Consider the following 22,021-nt stretch of genomic DNA (forward strand, 5'->3'; position numbering starts at 1 on the left):
GGGTGGGATAGGGAGGGTGGGAGGGAGGGAGACACAAGAGGGAGGAGATATGGGGATATATGTATATGTATAGCTGACTCACTTTGTTATAAAGCAGAAATTAACACACCATTGTAAAGCAATTATACTCCAATAAAGATGTTAAAAAAAAAAAAGACTGAGCAGATTCCAAGGGCCAGGTTGACCAGACAGCAAAATCTAAAAGCCAAGGGAGGTGAAAGTGAAGAGCATTCCTTTCCTTCTCCAGGCAGAAGCAAGGAAGATTCCACTAAACCTGGGGTCCCCAAAGTGTGGTCCACAGCAGCATCACCATTATGTTACAAATGCAAATTCTAGGGCCCAAACCTAAACCTCCTGGATCAGAAGGTGTGGTAGAGCTCCAGGTGATCCTGAAGCAGTGGTTTGAGAACCACTGCACTTAACCAAAAGAGTGTTTGCATTTATAAAGGAACTGAGGGGCTTGGGGTGGCAGGGTAGATTGAGAGATGCACTGGCTCCCCAGATGTCTGGGGTATGCTCAGTAAGAGGCTAGAAAGACAAGCCCCTCCTAGAAGGGGGCCAGCTCTAACTGAACTTCCCACATCGATCCTGTCTCTCTGTCTGATCATGTGCAAAATTAACCTCAGCTGATGCTGAAACTCTCAATTTCCAAACCAAAACATTCTCAAGAGCAAATACTGGGCAATGACGGGGCTCTCTCACTAAGAGGATCCCCAATGCAAAGTGCCAACTCCCTTGAGCAGAGATCAAGTATTTTAATGTGGAAATAGGGTTTCTAGACAGATACTCAGCGAGTTCTGTTCTGTTGGGAAGTTGATCAGAGACAAAGTTTACAATAGGGTTAAACAAATTCCCAGCACCTTCTTCCTGGTACTCTAGTCAAAATGATCTTTAGTACAATAGTTTTTATCTAAAAAACGGAAGTTGCAGAAGCTGTGCAAAGAGATAAGGCCAATCATCAGAGATGGGGGGAGGGGTTGGAAAAAGTAAAATGGTTTCCCCTCATCCAGCCCTGATCACTGCTCTCTTTCCAATTGCACTACCAACAGGGGAAGGCAGAAAAAAAAAGAGAGAGAGACAGTGAAGAGGCATTAAATAATGTGTTGCCCAATACAGTAGCCACTAGTCATCTGTGGCTATTTCAATTAATCAGAATTTTAAAAAATTAAAAAGTCCCTCCCTCAGTCACACTAGCCATATTTCAAGTGCTCAATACTACACGTAGCTAGTGCCTGCCTCACTAGACAGGGCAGATATCAAATGGTTCCATCACCATGAACAGTTCTATTGGACAGTTCTGAGTTAGAAGAACCTACAGCTCTTTAAGAGAGGGTAAAAGGAGACCGTCTGCTTCCCTTAAAGGAAGACTATATCCTTTTTGGTTAGCTGATGATCTAAGGATAAGATACTGGGAGAAACAGCTAACACCTTCCTGCCATAAAAAGGCTCAAAGAGCATCATTTTATGAAGGTAGAAAGGTTTCCTCTTCCTTATTGGTCTGAGAATCTGTTCACTCCCTTTCCCACAGGAAACACCTTAAAAATCTAAAGTGGCTGCTATAACCATTTGTAATTCACTGCTCTCATGTGGAAGTTCATGTGGCAGAAGACAGACTCTGTCCAGGGACCCACACTGCCCAGGTTCACAGATCTTCAAAAACTTTTGCAAGTTTTGAGTTTGGTTATTTGGTCTTGGTTTTAACTAAATTTTATTTTTTAAATCCATTTGTTTTCCTATAGTTAATTAAAAGATTGATACCTAATATTTTAAAAAAAGAAAGAAAAAGGAAAAGATAGGAAAAAAAGCATCAGTAATTCTACCACTAAAATAGCAACAATGAATTTCCTTCCAATCTTTTTACCAAGTGTTTTTTGCTGCTTTTAGAACAATAACATTCTTTCCCTTTCTTAGGATGGAATAAGCACCTATATTTTCTAGCTTTCTTTGTTTCATTTTTATATAGCATTTTTTTCCATTTATTTGAAGGATTCTTAATATCACAGTAGATTCATAGTTTCTTCCAGACGGGTCTGATAGATTCTTTTGGACTAACACACTTTGTTTCAGTATACTGGAGCCATGTGACAACCTCAGTGCAGCTCAAATCCCACTGTCCCAGAGACTCAGCCTCCCGTGTCCAACCCCAGCATTAAAACAAGGAAAACAGTTTTACCCTCAGGGCCACCCCCAAGGACATAAAAGGGTCTAAGGATATCTCCCCCATATGTCCTATTCATGGTCCAAAATTCCTTTCCCAGGTGGCCTGCTGTGGTGGGAAGAACAGTGCACTGGAAGTGAGAAGGTTCCACCTCCTCCAAGCTCTAAGGCTCAGGAGATGACCATGCAGGAAGAGCACCTTACTCAGATTTCATGTTCTCCATTCACTCTTTTATTGAGTACATATTAGGTATAATAAAATACAGCAGGAATAGCCAGCACTCAAGAGTGATCCCTACAGCTATGAGTGTCTTTGGTGTTTCCTCTCCATGGACTGAGAGCAGCTGTAGTAGGAGTAGAAAGAACATCCCAAGGAAGCTTTTTTAGAGCAGGTGAAAGGGGATACCCAAGAGCAGAGAACAATGGCTGGACCTGTGGCCATCACCCACCAACAAGCCAGATACTTCTGGTGTGGTTAGCAATGAGTGCCCCCTCTGTAGGAAGGCTCTCCTGGGAGAACTTTTGAGAGGGAGAGCCCCAGAGGGCCTGCCCTGCAGGATCTCACATCTGCATGAGCACCAGCCCCTTTGGAGAGTGCTTCCTACTCTGGAAGCAGGGGCAGGTAGTAGGGACCCTGGACCACCATGTTGCCTAGTTCCAGGAAGCACCCACGGACTACATAATGTGGCCTAAAAAGCGGAGCCTCCTAGAGTTGGACAAATACAGACCCCTGTCATATGAATCTGACTTTGTGTCTTGCCTCTGGCCCCTCCCACCCCTATAATCTAAGGCCAAGTCACTCAGTCTTTCAAAGCCCAATTCCACATCTAGAAAATGGAGATAGTAGGCGCACCCAGCCTTAGGGCTAGTGTGAGGATAAAATGAGGAAATCTATACAAAGCGCTTTCACTCAGCCTGACTCCTGTCAGCTCTTCCTCTTGGTGGTTGCTCATCCACTTCAACACAACATGTATTACTTTCTGTGGGATGATATGTGTGTCTTGGTGGTCCAGTTGGACTTGAAGCCCTGGAGGCGGAGGACCAGGACTTTGATTCCCAGCAAGGATCAGTGGCCCAGTGTCTAGTAGATGCTCAAAACATGTTTGGACACTATCATGACAGCAACTCCATCCTTGCTCGTTCTCTTCTAGGTATTACTGAGAGGACTCTTACTTGGATTTCACGTTTCTTCTCCATCCACTCTTTTTATTGTATGTGCCGAGTACAAAATGTGACTCTAGAGGTCACAGAGATATGGGGATGACTTGGCATAATTTGGGGCCAGTGCGGAAGCACACGGAGCCCACTGCAGTGCCAGGTAGAACAGACTCCCAGAAGCTGTATTTTAGTGTTTTCTCAACAGGCTGAGAGAGCAAATAACCAAAAAGGCAAAGAGGCAGGTTCCATTTCATGCAATGCTATGCTAACAACTGTGAGTCAGAGGGCTACAGAATGACCACCGTGGCAGGTGGCAGTGTCAAACCACAACCGTGTATTCTTGACACTAACCATAGGTGTCCAGGTATACTGGCCCAGCCTCCTGGCAGCAGGCTTTCCTCAATAACCAGTGCATGCAAGCACACCTCAAATGAGATGGAAAATCCAAATCCCTCCCACTAAAGCACATCCAGACCCTGGGGCCTTGTGCACACACTCCCTGCCCTCTGGCCATGTGCACCTCTCCTGATGGAGGCCCCCCCACCTAGCCTCCAGGCATGGAGGGGGATCACCCAGCAAAGAGAGGACAGGGAATCTGAGCCTCAGTCAAGATCTCCTCCCTCCAGACCACAGAGAAGGAGCAGTATCTGTTCCTGTGGGGCCCAGAGCCCCAGTGGCCGCCCCAAGAGATGGGTCATACCTGGGTGCCACTGCCTCGCATGATGTCCTCGGGAATGGCGTAGATCTGGCTCTCCATCTCAACCTTCTGGAGCCCATTGTCTGTTACTTTCACCCAAAGCACACGGAAGTTGGTCCCTCCAAGGTCCAGAGCCAGGAATTCTCCATGTTCTGCAGCGAGAAGGACCACTATTAGTTCGGGAAAGACAAGGTATAACTGTTTCACAGAGACCAAAACTTAGAACCCAAGAACCCTGCCATAAACACTGGTCATCTCTGGGTGATGAGGTGGCCAGCGGGTCTTTTTTCTACACACTTTTATGTATTGTCTGATTCTTTTTCTTAATGCTAAACACTTCTATATTACTTTCAGAATTCACGTAAAGAATCAGACAGTTTCACATCCAGTGACAGGGTGCCCACCCCCTCACAAGAGCTATTTCCCAAGGGCTTTCAGCCAAGTCCCCATCAAACTCACAGGGCCCATCAAGCCCTGCACCAGAAGAGCAGGCCTCAGGTTTTTGGGGTTTTTTTGTTTTGTTTTTTTTTTTAATTAATTAATTCATTTCTGGCTGTGTTGGGTCTTCGTTGCTGCGCACAGGCTTTCTCTAGTTGCATTGAGCGGGGGCTACTCTTTGTCGCGGTGTGCGGGCTTCTCATTGTGGTGGCTTCCCTTGCTGCGGAGCACGGGCTCTAGGCATGCAGGCTCAGTAGTTGTGGTGCACAATCTTAGCTGCTCCGTGGCATGTGGGATGTCCCTGGACCAGAGCTCAAACCCATGTCCCCTGCATTGGCAGGTGGATTCTTAACCACTGCGCCATGAGGGAAGTCCCCCAGGCCTCAGTTTTGTTCTTCATGGCCCCAGGACACCCAGCACGCTGCTACAAGCTTGTGGCCCCCTGGGCCTTTTGCCAAATTGTAATCCCTGAACAAAATGTACTCTTTTATGTTTGTATACAGTGACAGCAACATCTCTCGGCAGGATGAGGGTCACATGATGGAGTGGAATGGGCTCCAGCTGGCTATAAATTAAGAGGCCTAGCAAATAAGTCAAGTAGGTGTCCCCACCAATAAAAGATCCCAGGTGCTGACTTAAGAGTATATAAGACAAGAGTCAGGCCACTCAGACAAGCCACAAGGCTGGGGCAGGGTGGGGAGAAGGAGACGCCACAGACACAAGTGGGTCAAGGTCTTCAGGTGTCACGAGGAAGGCACAGTCCAGTCTCTCCAGGAAATAAGCAGTGCAGAATAGGAAACGTCCAGATTCCAGACGATAATACCGGCTACAGGGACACACGCCATTGTACAGCACAGAATGGAAGTGCTGAAGAGGCTCGGAGGCCAGAGCCAGTGCTGGGGCCCAGCGGGGCAGGCAAGGACTGGGGAACAAGGCGGGCTCGTCCGCTCAGCAGCCTCTTCAACCAGTACTGCTCCACCAGTCTTCCAATGTCCTGCCGCACACCTTCTTGAAGGATACATGATTATTTCCGGGGGGATTCACTTGTTGGCATGTTTGTCAACACTCTGCCACTTTCCTGATGGGAGACTTGCCACTGAAGTATAAGGGAGAATGGATCGGATGGTCAGGGAAGCGCTCTTACTAAATGAAACAAGGATTTATTCTGACCCACTTCCTCTCAGCGGCAATAACTCTTTGGCCCTGAGAAAAGCTACATCTGCCCAGCTCCCTGAGGGCACTCACCCACACAGTCTCTACAGTCCAGAGGGGCAACTTGGGGTGGGCATCGTTCACCCGACATTCCTTGGGGACTTGCCTCCACACAACAATGGCTTGCTGGTAACAATATACAGAGACTGGCTCTGGAGCCCACATTACCTGCATCAGAACCCCAGCCACATTTTGGCAGTGGCAAATTCCTGAGCCTCTGAGCCTCAGCTGCCTCATCTCTAGAGGAGGAACATCATGTGGTTGAGGTGAGGTGAGGGGAAGAGCAGATAATGTGCCTCAAGTAACCAGCACAGTGCCAAGAACTCAGGACACACTAAATAAGTACTAGAAACTTTCCATCCAGGCTCTCGGCAAACACTGCCTGACACCCACACTTAAAAGTCTCCCAGGCCCAGTATTAGGACTGCCTCTCAGACTGAAAAAGGTAAAAGCAACATTCTGAGGCGAGACTGAAGAAACCTGTCCAAGGAAAGCCACTGAAATCTTCTCCAGTGACTTTAGCATTCCTCCTCAGGGGTACTAATTTTCCGTCCCTTCCCTGGCATCTGGAGGTCCCCCCAGCCCTCTAGCTACAGTCGCTAGATAGCTTGGGTAACCTCAATCCCATCTGGGGAGACTGCCCCTCTTGTGGCCATGGATGACTTTTCCAGGCACTTCAGTTCTGAGCCTCCCCTGGTAGTGGGACGTCAGCCAGTTTGTAGGGAAAACTATGTGTGGTTGTCATGGGGGATGAAAAGGAAAATCAGAGATGAACGGCCTGCATCAGCACTCTGCCCCAGGACACATGAATCTGCTGAGTCGGCAACCGTGCGGGATTGAGGCTGCCGAGGCTGCCCCTGCTTGGTCATGATTTAAGGCCAGCCCAGCTGGATTCACTGGAGAGGACAGCTCCATCAAGAACGGTGGTTTTGCAGTATTTGCTGATGGACTGAAGGGAAACCACAAATAATACAGTGCTGCTGATAATTCCGTTCCCAGGAAGGCATGTCCTTCTTTTCAGACTGCACCAGGTCAGACATTCCTCTGCATCCCTCCTCCCTGATGCTCCCTCCACAAACACACATGATCACAACTACCATAGCCAAAGACTTTATTCCTTCCAGAGTCCAATATCTCTGAGGCAGGCCCAGCATCATGACTCCTGGAGCTAAATCCTAAGGTGACCCCTTGGGACAGTGGATGGACCCCTACCCTAGTGCCTGCCTCTCCACCACCCATGAGAGGCCCTCACACAGAGAAGCAGCAAGCTTTGCTTTGAATTCCAGCTCAGCTGCTTCACTACCCGTGTGGCTTCTCTGAGCATGTCACCTCAGCCGCAGAACAGGGCTCATAATGCTGACTTTCCCAGGGGTCATGAGCTTACATGAAATACAGAACACATTATGTGAATATACAGGTATACTGTAAGCCATCAATGAACAGCTGCTTCTGTCACTGTTATTACTCCTTTGATTATGTAGCTCCTCTCGTATCCCTGCCTACTCCTATCCTACTCCTGGCCCAGGTCCTACCTACACTGTCAACCTTCCGGGACACCCCAGAAGCCCAGAGCAGAGAGTGCGTGATGTGGTGTGAAGGAGGATGGCATCTATGGGCCTGGGACAGTCAGACTGGATGGGCAGGAGTGAGGCTCTGGGGCAGGAGAACATGTCTACGGCAGGTTTCTTAAGTACCCAGCCACAGGGCAGACAACCCAGTAAGGTCCAGCGAGGTCATTCTGCTGAATGAGTATACTTGGTATTTGAGGCAATGTATTAAGAAAACGTCTCATATTGTATCTGCTTATTGATGATTCATTTATTAAACAAAATATTTGAGGAGACCATAAGACCAGAGGTAAGATTTCTTTTATTGTTAAGCGTGCTGTTATGTCTAGAAAACATTTTTAATATGATTTTTAAAATGTTCAAACAGTACAAAAGTGGAAAAAATGAAAAGCAAACATCTCTTCTCTTCTCCATGCCTCAAAAGTAACCATTATTAACATTTCTTGAGTGTCCTTAGATACATTTATATTATAAAAACAGGGAAGACTGTTAACTGACACATTCTAAGAAAAGAGTTTGAATTGCTGGTTCTAAGGATTTATGTTTTTGATTACCAAAGATATTAGCAAATTAACTTCCTAAAAATTCTCTCCAAATTCCACATAAACCAACAGGTGGGTGTCACTGTCACCAGTGTCCTATGTTATGTACAGTTAATCTTTGCCAACCTCATAGGTCAAAGTGGCAGCTCATTTTTTAAACTTGGTTTCTTTCCTTTGTGTAGGTTAGACATTTTGAATTATTGACTGGCATTGTGAATTCTTTCTTCTGTGAATTTTCTGCTCAAATGTTTTGTCTTTTAAAAATATATATTTATTATTTTCTTAATAACGTAAAAGAGCTCTTTGCATATTAATGAAACTAGTTTTGTTGGTTGTATATCTGCAATTATTTTTCTCCAGTTGGATATCTGTCTTCACTGCCCTTTCTAAATCTCTCCAGTTACTTCTAAATGTTGTCACCACCACTGCTAACATAAAAGAAGCAAGGTTTCACCATAGGTTTATTTAAAAGATCAGATTCATCTTATATTTTCTTATGTGACTTTTTGAAAAAAATGAAGCCCAGAACCCTGTCTTCATCTCTCTTGTCTCTGGGACACAGTTCAGACTTTTCCACTTGCATCTGGATTATTGTGGCAATAAAACAATGGAAAGACAGAGGCAGGTGTGGAGGAGGTTTAGTTAATTTAAGGCCCACCATGTAGATATTTTTAAAAGAAGAAAAATATGTTGTGTGATATTCATAAACATTATCTCATTAATCCTCAACAACCTTATTGGACATCATGATCCCACTTTCCAGATAAGAAAACTAAGGCTCAGGTCAAGTAACTGAAACCAAGATTTAAATCCAGGTCTAGCTCTCTAGCAAAGTTTTCTACTGCAGTGAGCAGGAAGGCTGCTCATGAGAAAGTTGTAAATCCTCAAATACGGAATTCTTCATTATTGGGACTTCCCTGGTGGTCCAATGGTTAGGGCTCCGCGTTTTCACTGCTGAGGACCCGGGTTCAGCGCCTGGTTGGGGAACTAAAATCCTGCAAGCCGCGTGGTGTGGCCAAAAAAAAAAAAAAAAAAAGGAATTCTTCATTATCGATGCCAAGAGCATAAAACCCAAAGGTTGCCACAGGCTCTAAGCTAGCCTGCGTGGCAAAGGAAGTGACACTGTTGTTCAGAAGCTGAGGCACATAGTTAAGATCATAGAGGGGTAAACAACTGCTGGATTTGACCCCAAGTTCATCTGACCCCAGCACCCGTGCCAGTCCCTATGCACCTCACCCATATCTCTCGTGGTGCTGGTTCCTGGAAGCTGAGGATTACCTGACGCAGAATCCAGGATGGAAGCAAATAAGCCATAAAGTGATGAAAAAGAAAGCAAAAATGCCCTAATCTTTATCAGTAACTTGGCCCATCCCTCTGGGCCAAATGTTCTCAAACTTGAGTGGGAGGCAGCAGACACACATCCACTGGCAAGAGGTGACACACCCTTCTGCCCAAAGGAACCCAGGACCTACTAAGGCTTTTTGAGGCAGGTTTTTTCAGTAGCCGCAAATTGGTGCTGTCATACAATTATACCAAACCTCCGTTCCCACCTCACTGGACACTCCCCAATCTCTCTCTGATGAAGGTTCTCCTAATTAAGAACAATCCCCCTCCAAAAGCAGACAAAAGAAGAGGTAACAACCCTCTATCGAAAGGAAATAACGGGGCTTCCCTGGTGGCGCAGTGGTTAAGAATCCGCCTGCCAATGCTGGGGACACGGCTTCGAGCCCTGGTCCAGGAAGATCCCAAATGCCGCACAGCAACTAAGCCCGTGCGCCACAACTACTGAGCCTGCGCTCTAGAGCCTGGGAGCCACAGCTACTGAGCCCACAAGCCACAACTACTGAAACCCATGCACCTCAACGAACAGTAGCACATGCTCATCCCAACTAGAGAAAGCCCGCACACAGCAACGAAGACCCAACACAGCCAAAAATAAAATAAATAATTTTTTTTTAAAAAAAGGAAATAAGGACTCATGGTTAAGAGGAACTGGCAATAGGAGTATTAGGTCTTGCCACCCTCCATCGAATTACCCAATGGTTAAGATTCAAGTTGCTGGGCTTCCCTGGTGGTGCAGTGGTTGAGAATCCGCGTGCCAATGCAGGGGACACAGGTTCGAGCCCTGGTCCAGGAAGATCCCACGTGCCGCAGAGCAACTAATCCTGTACACCACAACTACTGAGCCCGCACTCTAGAGCCCGCGAGCCACAACTACTGAGCCCGCGCACCACAACTACTGAGCCCGCACACCACAACTACTGAAGCCCGCGTGCCCAGAGCCCGTGCTCCACAACAAGAGAAGCCACTGCAACGAGAAGCCCGCACACCGCAATGAAGAGTAGCCCCCGCTCGCCACAACTAGAGAAAAGCCTGCGCACAGTAAAGAAGACCCAACTGCGGCCATAAATAAATAAGTAAATTTATTTATTTAAAAAAAAAAGGATTCAAGTTGTTCCCTCTGGCAGAGTTTGTTTGCTGACTCATTTCCCACCCTGGACTACCACTCTGCCCACTCTCAGTGAGGTTCTTATCAAATACATAAGGTCAGCGAGATAAAGGGGTTTCAATTTCTCCTGGGAACTCACCTGTCCCAGGGAAAGGCTAAAGAGGACTAAAATGGCATCTAAGTAAGTAACCACCTGAACATGATAGTCACTGTCATCTCGGTTGATGGGACATCAGTAATGTATTTGAGCAGGCCATAACTCTAGCATTATTCAAGTCACCCACTCACAATGTCCAAGCAATTTGTGAGGGGTGAGGGCCAGACGAATTTCCCAACAGTCTATTTTCAATCACTAGGTATTTGCCACTAATTAAAATAGATCACCACCTGTTCCTCCCATCAGGAGCTCAGAGCAGTGTGCCAACCAGTGCACAAAGGATGACTTGTGAACAGAACAGGTCTGGTTTTGTTTTGCATTTTTAAGCAGCAGTGCCCTTTTGTCGAAGGCAACTGTGTTCAGAAGTGGCAGAGCACTGCCTTGTTAAGGCTAGAGCCAGAGCCCAGTCCCTCGCCCTGGGCAGGGCTTCTTCAGGTGATCAAATGGACTTCGTCGGAAGCCTCCTTTAAACAAGTAGCTTTGATGCAGCGTTCCCAGAGCTCTGAGGATCCTTGAAGGTGCCATAGTGCCTGCTAGCACTCCGCGACAGATGGCTAAGAATGTATGGCATGGACTCCAATTGAGAGGACAACTAAAAAGCTCTAGGTCTTGAGTAGGTAATCCAGCAAAACTAACTTTGCCAGACACAGGTTTCAAGGCACGTATTTCCCAAGTACCTGGAAACACCACAGTCACTACCACCTCTGGCAGCCTCCTTTTAAGTTCCAAGATTTCGGATACTCCATTATAGTACAACAACAAAATGCTGAATGCCAAAATGTAGAAACAGAGAAACATAAAGCTGCTTCAGTTGAAGGGAGGGGCCTGGAGCACATACCACTTTGTAAGTGCCCCCCAAAACTCCCAAAACACCATCAGAAAGCACCACCCTGCTGCTTTTATATTCAGGAAATGTTTCTTAAGCTCAAAATATGTGCCACTCACAGAGAAATGTTATACTAGCTCCACAGATGTGAAACTACTCTTCAAAGGATTAAAATATGATTATCTTTCAATACTGTGTAGGCGTTGAGTGTGTTAAGATTTTCAGGCAGGCCGACGTGGGTTCAAATCCCATTTTAACATGTATTAACCATATAAATACAGGTAAATTATTAGAAATCTGATACCCAGATTTCATCACCTGTTAAAGGGGGACAGTAATAACCTCCTGTCTAGCCAGCACCTCCCCATCACTCGCCGGGACACAGAGACACAGACACACAGACACACAGCTTTTGGTCAGGAATCAATGCAATGAACGCGTAAGGTGTTTGGCACAATGCCTGGTGTATGTAAAATGTTTAATAAACTCCAGTTGCCGCTATATGGAGGCTACTTATCAATACAATCTTCATTTTATATTGTAGGCACCATATAAATCCACTTATTAATTTGCATGTATGCAAGCTATTAATCTATGTCCCCACTACACGGCTGTTGATACAATGCTGAGCAACCAAGATAAGGGCTCCTTTCAGGGTAAAGGGCTCCTTTACCAGCCTCCATGCACCCTATCACCAGCCTAGTCTCTCTTTATCATATCATGTACTTGCATTATATGACCTAGTATCATTTCCTTTATGATGATAAATGATATCCTTATGTCCCCAGGATAATTTGCACTCTTCAAAAGTGGGGCACAAGGCTGCTCAGCACATTGCTGCCCCACAGAGGCCCAGCCTCAGAGGGGACTCTATTGAATGAACTGAACAGCTAGGCCTGAGTTACAAATAGAAGAATGAATGCATTGTGCTAGCAGTGTTGGGGGCCTCTAGTGATATGCCTAAGGGCCCAGGCTTTGGAACACAGATGGCTGGGTTCAAATCCCAATGCTTCTACCTGCTCATTATGTGACTTTGGGCCAAGTTGCCTAATCTCTCTAAATCTAGTTTCTTTTTCTCTAAAACAGGGTTTATGGTGTCTACCATTGAATCACTGTGAGAATTAATGAGATGGTTCAGATACAGTGCTTAGCATAGTACCTGGCATTTATAAGCCTACATTTTAAAATTGTCACGATCATCACCATCATCATTCCCTGCTCTCGAGGGAGTGAAGTCTAGCTAGAGGGTAGAGATACATTCACCTGCAAAAACTAATTCACAACTCATGGAAGTGGGGAAGTATCAAAAGATCAATACAGCAAAGGCTTCATCTCACTCTGCCTTAAGACATGCTCATGTCTGAACAATCTTGCCAAGACAATGAGGGCAATAAGGATACTACAAAGATAATTTATTTCTAAATTGGAACGTTGGAAAAAAAAATTTGTTAAAAATGTAAATTATTTACGAAATAAATAAATCACTTGGAATGCTGGAATATTTGTAGATTTTTAGTTGGGTCTACTTGAGCTTCTTATTATAATGGTACAAAGTCAATCCATATTCATGGTCAATTTTAAAAGGTAATAATCTGATTTGCTCCAGAAACTTTTGTTCAGCAACATGAGCCAATGTAAAGCATGAATCTTATGGTAGTCTTGGAGTCAAGACTACCTACGCTTAAAGTCCAACTGTGCCACTAACTGTACACGGGTGACCTTGGCAATCTCTTTTAGCCTCAGGTGCCTTATTTTTAAATTGGAAATGTCTCCCTTGTAGAGTTTGCATGGAGAGTAAAACAGATTGTTTCCATAAACAGATATCATGGGTGCTCATGAAATGATATCAGCTATTCCTGCATTTCCTCGTAAGACGGAACTGTCCTCTGAAAGCCAGATGCCTTGTGATGTGTGTAATGGGCCCCCTGGCAGGGCTGTGATTGGGGCTGGTACTGCAATCACATGCATAGTGCAGCTTAGGTTAGGGCTGCCTACAGAGAGGTCAAGATGGTGAGATTCCTGACAGATACAAATAAACAATTTCTCTGTTCAACTCTGTGCTGCCCAAAACAAAAAGGGCGGGGGGGAGTCACAGACAATAGTTATTGGGGCAAGTGGAACTCTCATACAGCATTGGTGGGAGTATAAAATAGTTCAACCACTTTGGAAACCAAAGTTCAAACCACTTTGGTCTGGGAGTTTCCTATAAATTAAACACATCCCAAACCCTAGGACCCAGAAATTCCACTCCTAGTTGTTTACTCAAGAAAAGGAAGAAAACAAAAACATATGTCCACAGAGAAGCTTGGGCAAGGATGTTTATAGTAGCTTTCAGCAAAAACTGGAAACAGCCCAGGTGGCCATAGAATTCATCGTCATATAGGATTCCAATCACACCACGGGATCAGCAACCAAAAAGGAGCTACTGATATACACTACACGGATAAAGCCCACATTTTGATGGGTAAATGAAGCCTTGCATAAAGAGTAAGTACTATATGATTGTACAGATGGGAAGTTCTAGAACAGGCAAAACAAATACATGTGGAAAATTTAAAACAGTGATTACTTCTGGGGGTTGGGGACAGGGACTGCCTGGGAAGGTGCAGCAGGGAGCTTCCTGGGCTGATAATGTTTTCTATCTTGATAGGGGTTGTATTAAACAGGCATACGTATTTGCCAACTCATCAGATGATATTTCAGATTTGCATCTCGTACGAAATTTTACATCAAAAGAAAAAAGAGCAAATATTGAACTCTGGTTAATAATGGGCCTGCTGAAGTTCTGGGCTTGAAATGAACTGATTTCTGCAATCTACTTTGCAACGCCTCAAATAAAACAAGAGGGACTGATGGGAGGAAGGATAGAGGAGTGTGATAAAACAAATCTAGTTAAAATATCAGTGTAGGCTCTAGGTAGTCTGTATGTGGATGTTCATTATACAATTCTTTTAACTTTTTTAAACTGTCTTAGAGAAAAAAACAAATAAGGAGCATTTTTTATATACTTACCAGCTGACACCAAATTCAGTTACCTAAGTAAGATATTCTTGAACCATTTACATTTTCATTTTTATCTGTGCCAACTATGTTTCTTTGCACTGCATGGTCCACACAGTCTACGAAGCACAGATATTTTAAAATCAGCCCCCACAGGGCTCTGACTGTTGACATTCTCTTCCTTCTCACAGAGAACTCAAACCATAATTTGGAAGTTCATATTTCATGTGTGTAATGGAAGCCTCCATCATAAACAAATGGCCTGAAACGTCCTGAAGTCTCTCCCACGTTCTCTACCGGGTCTTTGATTACCATTAAATAGCTGAGACCTGATTTATGAAAGCTGGAACCTGGTCCTTGCTCCAAAATGCAGGGAGGGCCTCCAACGATGGGGATGAGCCCTCACACCTGCTCCCTCCAATCAAAAGGACCTGGGAGATTCACTCGCCCTCTCTCAGTAAAATCGGTGCTGGCTGTGAGTCTTGCCATCGTGGCTGCATAGGACTGGGTTTACAACACACATGGGAAGGTAACATAACCGATTCCCCCTTAATTCTCAGAGAGCCAACCCTCTGATGTTTCTTCTTTTTACAAATGAGAAAATGGAGGAATAGGGCATAAATGAACTGCTCTAAAGCACACAGCTTGAATTCAAACCCTTTTAAACCTAGAATTCTGATCTTCACTCCTCACCACACACTGCCCTGAAACCACCTCTCACCCCTGACAAGAAATAGCCAATTTTACAAAGGTCTGACCAGGACAAAACTGGGTAAGGAGCATTTGACAGTGGCTTTCACACTGCAAGCTGAAAAAGAAATTAGTGAGACCTGACTAGAGACAGTTTTAAAGTATAGAAGATAATAGATCTGGGGCTTCCCTGGTGGCGCAGTGGTTAAGAATCCGCCTGCCAATGCAGGGGACACAGGTTCGAGCCCTGGTCCCGGAAGATCCCACATGCCGCAGAGCAACTAATCCTGTACACCACAACTACTGAGCCTGAGCTCTGGAGCTCGCGAGCCACAACTACTGAGCCCACACGCCACAACTACTGAAGCCCACACGCCTAGAGCCCGTGCTCCACAAGAGAAGCCACTGCAACGAGAAGCCCGCACACCGCAACGAAGAGTAGCCCCCACTCGCCGCAACTAGAGAAAGCCTGTGTGCAGCAACGAAGACCCAACGCAGCCAAGAATGAATGAATGAATTTTTTTTTTTAAAAGAAGATAATAGATCTGTCACATTCAAGAATAAACATTAGTTCCTGAAATTTGTTTTGGTTGTATATCAACGTTCATATGTATGTGTTTCTTGCCTTGAGTATGTAGTCCAAAAAAGTTAGAGAGCCACTGACTAAGTCCCTTTAGAGCAGAGGTTTAGATCTGACGTTTAACTTCCCAGATATGAAAAAGTAACACTGGAAAGGGCTGAGCAAGGTTCTGAGGAAGGCTAGCCTGGAGCAGGCACCACGTGAACAAGGCCTCTAGCCTTCTGTAGAAGAGAAGCACAGTCACCAACAGCGGCAAGAGTGCCGGGACTGCGGCCTTGGCCGGCAAGCAGATGCCCCAGCCAAGCCTCACAGGCTGTGTGACCCCGTCCAGGGGAAAGGCAGTGGTCCCTGCACACAACTGCTCTCTCGTTTCTCCTCTCAGCACTTTACCGGGGTGCCAATAAAAAGAAGAATGTTCACTTTTGACAGGCTTTATCTAGTGAAGAGGTACTGGTCCTCACTGCCACATTCCATAACACACAGCCCAACTAACGAAATATAAAACTCAAAACCTTGATGTTGAACACTTTCAATTATATTCCCTCATGTTCCCCTCCCAGTTCCATTTTCTTTCTCTCTCTCCAGAAGCAACCCCTATCATGTATCTGGTACACATTTTCTAGCTTATATCCTAACGATTTTAGGATGTGTGTGTGTCCATGAGCAACGTATAGCATTACTTGGAGAGGTTTTTTTAAAATAACATTCAACTACTATGAGGTACATGTCATTCTGCAATTTTTCACTCTTTGTTTTTTAAATGTATCCATATTTATACATGGTCATTTTTGTGACATGCTATATTGTATCCCTTCACATGCACAGTCTATAAACTGTTCCCAATATGCTGTCATTATAAGCGGCACTGCCATGAACATTCTTAGACATGTCTCCTCGAGTTCATATGGGAATCTGTTCAAGGTATAGTTGGAAGTAGAATTGCTAGTTGTCATATACATATATTTTCAACTTAACTAGTCACTGCCAACCTTACACACCGGGCGAAACACTACCAATAGCTCAATACATATCCTTGAGACTTTACACACCTGTACACACATATATAGTTATATGTGTATATATATATTCTGTAAAATCACACACGTGATTTTACAGAATATGAATTTACATAAATCTATCTCATGCTTTATGATGGGTTGCAGAGGACTGTTTTCTGCATTAATTGACCAGTGTCCAACTGATGGACATTAAAGGGTTTTTCCCTCATTACAGTAAGTCAAGGAACTTTGTGCGTAAATACACTGACACACTAGCTCCAGGACATGTGTAGAACAGACCAGGACTGCTGGATCTACCTCTTATTTTTACAAAGGAGAAAAGGCTGAGTCCCAGAGAACTGGGATGAGGAGCTGGCCCACAGACCCCCCAGCAAATAAGGAATGAAAGGGCTGGGGACCCCATTACCTACAGTCTGGTCTCTAGTACTCTAGGGGGCACCTGCTCTGCTTAAGTAAATAAAACATCCCAATACACAGTATTCCTTTCACACACTGTCTCTGTTTACACTGTAGAATCTGAGGTTATAAAGAGGTACTCTGGGTATCACAAAAGTCATGTAAAATCTCCCTGCTTCTGTGTGGAAAGAAGGTCAGGCAGATAGGTCTTGCACCAGGCCCCCCCACCCCAAGAAGCAGCCTACAGGAGTCAGCCTCTGGCTCCTGTCCTCAGTCCAGGCAACTCAAATGCATAGAAGCCAAAATCATGCCAGCTGCTCCACTGTGGGTAGAGGTGGGACAAAGACAGGCTCCAAGGACTCTGGCCTGAGGTCAGAGAAAGAGACTTAATGACCACGCAATACAGCAACGGATGCAAACTCTAAGAGGCAGTGGGAGGTCTCCATGCTCCAATCTCAGGAAAACAATGAGAATAGAAAAAGTTGGCCCCATACCTAGTTCTCCCCAACAAACTTACTCACCTGCCTATAATCCAGGCCAGACATCCACTCCCAACCCCATTTCAAAAAATTTCCACTGAGCATATGCGTCCTCTGGTGCTGACTGTACAGGCTCACACGTGCACATACACACATAATGTATCAAGCTCAGTCTTGATGCCTGGCGTTTGGCATATATGAGTTTGAATCCTGACTCAGCTCCTCATTAGCTATATGACCTTAGGCAAGTTATCTGACCATCCAGGCTCCCAACTCCTCACCTTTAAAAAACAAAAAAAAAAGTACTTAAAATTTGTACCTACCCTATAGGGTTTTTTGAAAAGTAAATAAGTTACTACATGTAGATGCTCAGAAAAGCTGTTAGCCCATAATATATATTTCAAAAATATTTAGGATACTTGCTTAGTGCTAGTGCCTGAAATAAAGACAAGGCCCCTGGTCTTAAGGAGCTAGTAAATTTAACAGAATGTCATAAAAACAGTAAAAGCAGGTGTGGCTGCCAGTCAGAGGGAGTGGTAGGTATAGTAAATGTGCCATCCTAGAGGGCACATGAGGGATATCCGAGAATTGGAGGAGGCCCCTCACCTCAAGAAGCTCTTTGAAGGGCTGAGACACACACACTCAGAACAATCCTGGACAAGGTCACACCCTCAACGTTGGGTTCCAAGGCTTTAGCAAACACATGCTTATTTTAGAAATTGTAGAAAGGTACAAAATCTTGTTAGATGAACAGGTCCCCAAAGGCTCTCACGCAAGTAAGCCTCAGGGACACAGACGTGATGGAGACACTGAAGGCATGTGGTACAAACGAGCAAGCCCTGTCCTGTGCCTTGCCCCGCCCACCCCTCCCCAGGGTTTCTCAGCAGGTACAGATGCTTCACCAGCAACCAGCCAGCCCTTTGGACTTCTGTCCTCCCTCCGGTTCTCAGACTCTGTGCTTCCTGGTTCCTCCATCACCCTGGCAGCTGCCCCCGGGCTCTTTCTCTCACCCTCTATATATAGGTAGCCATCCCACACCCTTCACCCCTCGTGGCCCCAGAGGTACCTCATCTCTAAAATGGAGGGTTGTCATGAGGCTTAAATGAAACAAACTGTGTGAAAGTGCTGGCACAACTTAGTTCCGTTCCCTTCTCTGAGGATGTTGCCACCCCTGGGCAGCTGGGCTCAACACCCTGGCATCACCTTTGAATCCTCTCTGGTCTCTGCCCACTACATCCCACCAGGGCCATGCCCTATGCTCTACCATCCACCCATCACCACCCCCCTCCCCCGCTCTGCATAAACTGCTAATGATGTGCATTACCAATACAGTTCTGCTCACACCCCTCAAAAACTTTCAGTTCCTCCCCAATGCCTATTACTGAAGAAAGACTCAGTGTTTCAGGTGTGCATGCAAGGCCTTCTGAATCTAGCCGCAACCCACCTTCCAACTTCAGTCTCCATCATGTCCCTTTTCTCCAGTTTAATTAAATCACTTGCTGGGCAGTGCATCATGAAATAGACTCTGTATCCAAATAAGGGGATAACACAAAGCTTGACAGGTTCTAAGTGCACAGTTTCAGAGCCTTTAATACCTTAATATGTACCATGTCTCTTTCACATTCTTCCAAGTCTATTTGGACTTCCAGTAGTCTTTATTCATGGAGTTCAAAACACAGTCTAGAACAACCTATACCACACTGTTTCTCCAACAAGTCTGTGGAATGTGCCAGTTAGATGGGCCCGAGAGTGACTGACATGGCCTATGGCCGTGACCATATTAGGCACGTTTGCTATTCATCACTTTCATTGTGTGCAATCTCAGTGAAGCTGTAAAATCCCAAACTGAGCCAAACAGCCTTTCTCAGCACATGGATGGGAAACAAATGGTTGACAGCAGTACCCCAGCAGGGCTGACAAAGATTTACTTCTCCTTGACTGCCAGGACTTCCACTCAAATCCCTGCATGCTTAAGTTAACAAGGGTTGGCTTCTGAGGCTTGAAACCAAAGAACCTTCACTGTTGTATATAGTTCTTTGGGTCCCTAGGCAAAGTTACCCAAATCTCTCCCAGGCAATGGAGCACCCAGAGGCTTCTCCCAGGGGTATAATACCTGTCCCATCTGGAGTAGACCTCACAAAGGTAGGCAGCATTTTTACTGAAGCAGTGGGGTGGGTGGCAGCTCCAAGCCCTTTCTCCATCTCCTTGCGGAACCGCTTAGCAATCTCCAGGAGGGTCTCATCAGAAAGACGCATGTGGTAGAGATACTGGTCAACCTGAAAGAGAGGAAAATGAGAGTAGCAACCTATATGTTAAATGAATTATGGTATGCAGCTACATCATGGAACATCACTCAGCTCCTCAAAAGGATAAAATCTGTTATGTACGGAAGGTTATTATTAAAGACCATTTAACCAGACTCTATGACAGGACTTGTCTTTTAAAAAATAAATAAATAAAATAAACTACAAATTAAAATTAAATTTTATTTCTGGAGAATGTTAAAGACCAGGGGAAAGGCCAATTAGGGAAAAGAAGAGCTCTTTTCAGAAAGGTTGAGTTTAAATGCCTATGACAACATCCCTGGAGCTGGGGTTCATTACTGGCCCTCATCTCTTGTCCTCCCCCACACTCATAAGGCCAGTCATGCCAACCCTATTACCCCTCACCACAGGCCAAGCAGCCATAGCTTCTTGCCTGGACTAATAAAATCCCCGATTCTACAATACTTTTCCCTCTTCCATCCATTTTCCGTCCCCAGACAGACTACTATTCCCCTGCTTAAAGCCTTTCAGTGACTTCCCATTGGCGCCAAACCCTAAATCCTTCCAAGGCCCTACCTATATAGCCAGGCCTCTCCCACTCCCCATCTTACTGTGTGCCTCTGCACTCCTTGTGCAGATCAGCCTTGGTTCAGTCCCCCAACTCACCCAACTTGCCCTTCCCTGCCTAGAAGACTGTTCATGCAGGCCCCATAGATCCTCACCCTGCTCCTCATCTGTGGATCCCTTACCAATCCTTCAGGCCTCTCTGCACGGAGGCCTCCTCTACTGTCCCTAATAAAACAATCAGGCTTCACTGTTTTTTCTGCAAACTCAGACTTTTCCCTTCACAACACCACCCCCAATTTGGAAATACATATTTATTAGGGTCCAAATCATAAGCACCAAGGGCAAGAAGAACCATGACTATTTGTTCACGCTTGCATCCCTGGAGCCTAGCACACTGCCTGACACATTAACAGAGGCTCGATACACATGGTAAAGCAACCGCCCCCATCCTTGGAGGCAGAGGCAGCTCTCCCTAGTCATTTCATTTATCTTGCTTCCAACGTAAATTTACAAGAACTTTTCCCAGATTTAACACCAGGAGAAGGAAAAACAACAGGAGTCCCCCTCAGACAGTCTGCTTCTTGAAAGCTCTCATCTGCCCCGCCTATGGATATTCCCAGTTTTCTCCTATAAGGAAAAGGTCTGATAGAAATCCATCCAAGGAGGCGCACAAGTTTCCACAACATCCCCGTTCTCAGCAGCAGTGTCCAGGACAGGTAAGGCTGCTGGCCACAAAGGGTAGGAGTAGAATCAGGACCCTTGGACCAGGTCACAGCTGTGCCCTCAAGGTATGAGGGTGGTGGTCCTGGCACTCCCAGCCTCATCAGCAGACTGGGGGACCAGAAGGGACCCTGGTCTTCCCAGCTTCAAAACTCCAGGATTCCCAAGGGCAAAGCCTGGCTGATGACCACTACCACTGCTTGTCATGCAGGGTTTTAAATTTGCAGAAATGAGGATTTCCCCAAATTCCCTTGCTGCCAGCTTTTTTTAAAGAGCTACAGCAGACACCTAACTCCATTGGTCTAAACCAGGAAGACTCCAACCATCAATTCTGTTTTCTGGTTTCAGGCTCCTGGCACCTCGATTGCCTTGAGCCCACTGTCTGCCTCAGCCTCCTAGGGCTGTGGGGCACCAGCCCCCACCCCAAGCTGGGTCACTGATCTGGGCTTCCTACAATCCTGGGGAGCCAGGGTGCTCCTGAGGAGGCTGGCCTCCCCCCTAATGATATTTGAGGCTCCCAGGAGGAAAAAGCATACAGCCTCAGACAAGTTCTCTCCCTGTTGGTGCAGTGGGAGACAAATTGCTGGAGACTCTGAGCCCAAGGCAACTTAAATCACCCCAGAGCCCTCCTGTTCCAAACCCAATGATGCCTGGGCTGGCCCAGGAACACTACATTATGGCTCACGCATCTCAGTGCTAGCATACAAAGTCCCAGCCACCAGACCAGAGGCTAATGCCAAGCCACGTCCAGGTACAGCCTGAGATGCCCTCAGAGGCAATAGTAATAACAGCAAACCCTTCAGCAAAACCTGTTTTCAAGGTTTTATACCCATTAACTCATTTCATCCTCATAACAGCCCTGTGAGGTAGGTAGCGTTATCTCCTTCATTCCACCAAAAGGGAAAGGCAACATGCCCAAAATCACACAGGTGCAAAAAGCTAAGCCAGGACTGGACAGGGCAGCCCAGCTCATCTGTGCTCTTGTCTGCTCTGCTTGATGAACGCCCCTCTCTGCTTTACAGCAGGGTCTATACAGGCCAAATGGCACTACAGCACATTCAGGCTGGCCATGTCCACTAAAAGGCCGTCTTCTATTCCAGTC

General features: G+C 45.7%; 1 protein-coding gene across 5 annotated transcripts in view; it reads right to left on the reverse strand.

Annotated features, from left to right (window-relative positions):
* Positions 1 to 22,021, reverse strand: part of HK2 (hexokinase 2) — a 61,508-nt gene that overhangs the window by 22,085 nt on the left and 17,402 nt on the right. For 3 of the 5 annotated variants that reach the window (XM_089922929.1, XM_089922927.1, XM_089922926.1), the window contains 2 exons: positions 19,482 to 19,644; positions 4,016 to 4,182 (listed from right to left, as the gene is read on the reverse strand). In XM_089922929.1, coding sequence (XP_089779055.1) covers positions 4,016 to 4,182; positions 19,482 to 19,644 — 330 coding nt within the window. The remainder of the gene's footprint in view (positions 1 to 4,015; positions 4,183 to 19,481; positions 19,645 to 22,021) is intronic. The other 2 variants (XM_089922930.1, XM_022563028.2) reach the window with 1 other exon arrangement.

Source organism: Delphinapterus leucas, chromosome 13 (assembly GCF_059928025.1).
Source record: "Delphinapterus leucas isolate spDelLeu-1000000601 "Yukka" chromosome 13, BTC_Dleu_Yukka2, whole genome shotgun sequence".
NCBI classification, from domain to species: domain Eukaryota; kingdom Metazoa; phylum Chordata; class Mammalia; order Artiodactyla; family Monodontidae; genus Delphinapterus; species Delphinapterus leucas.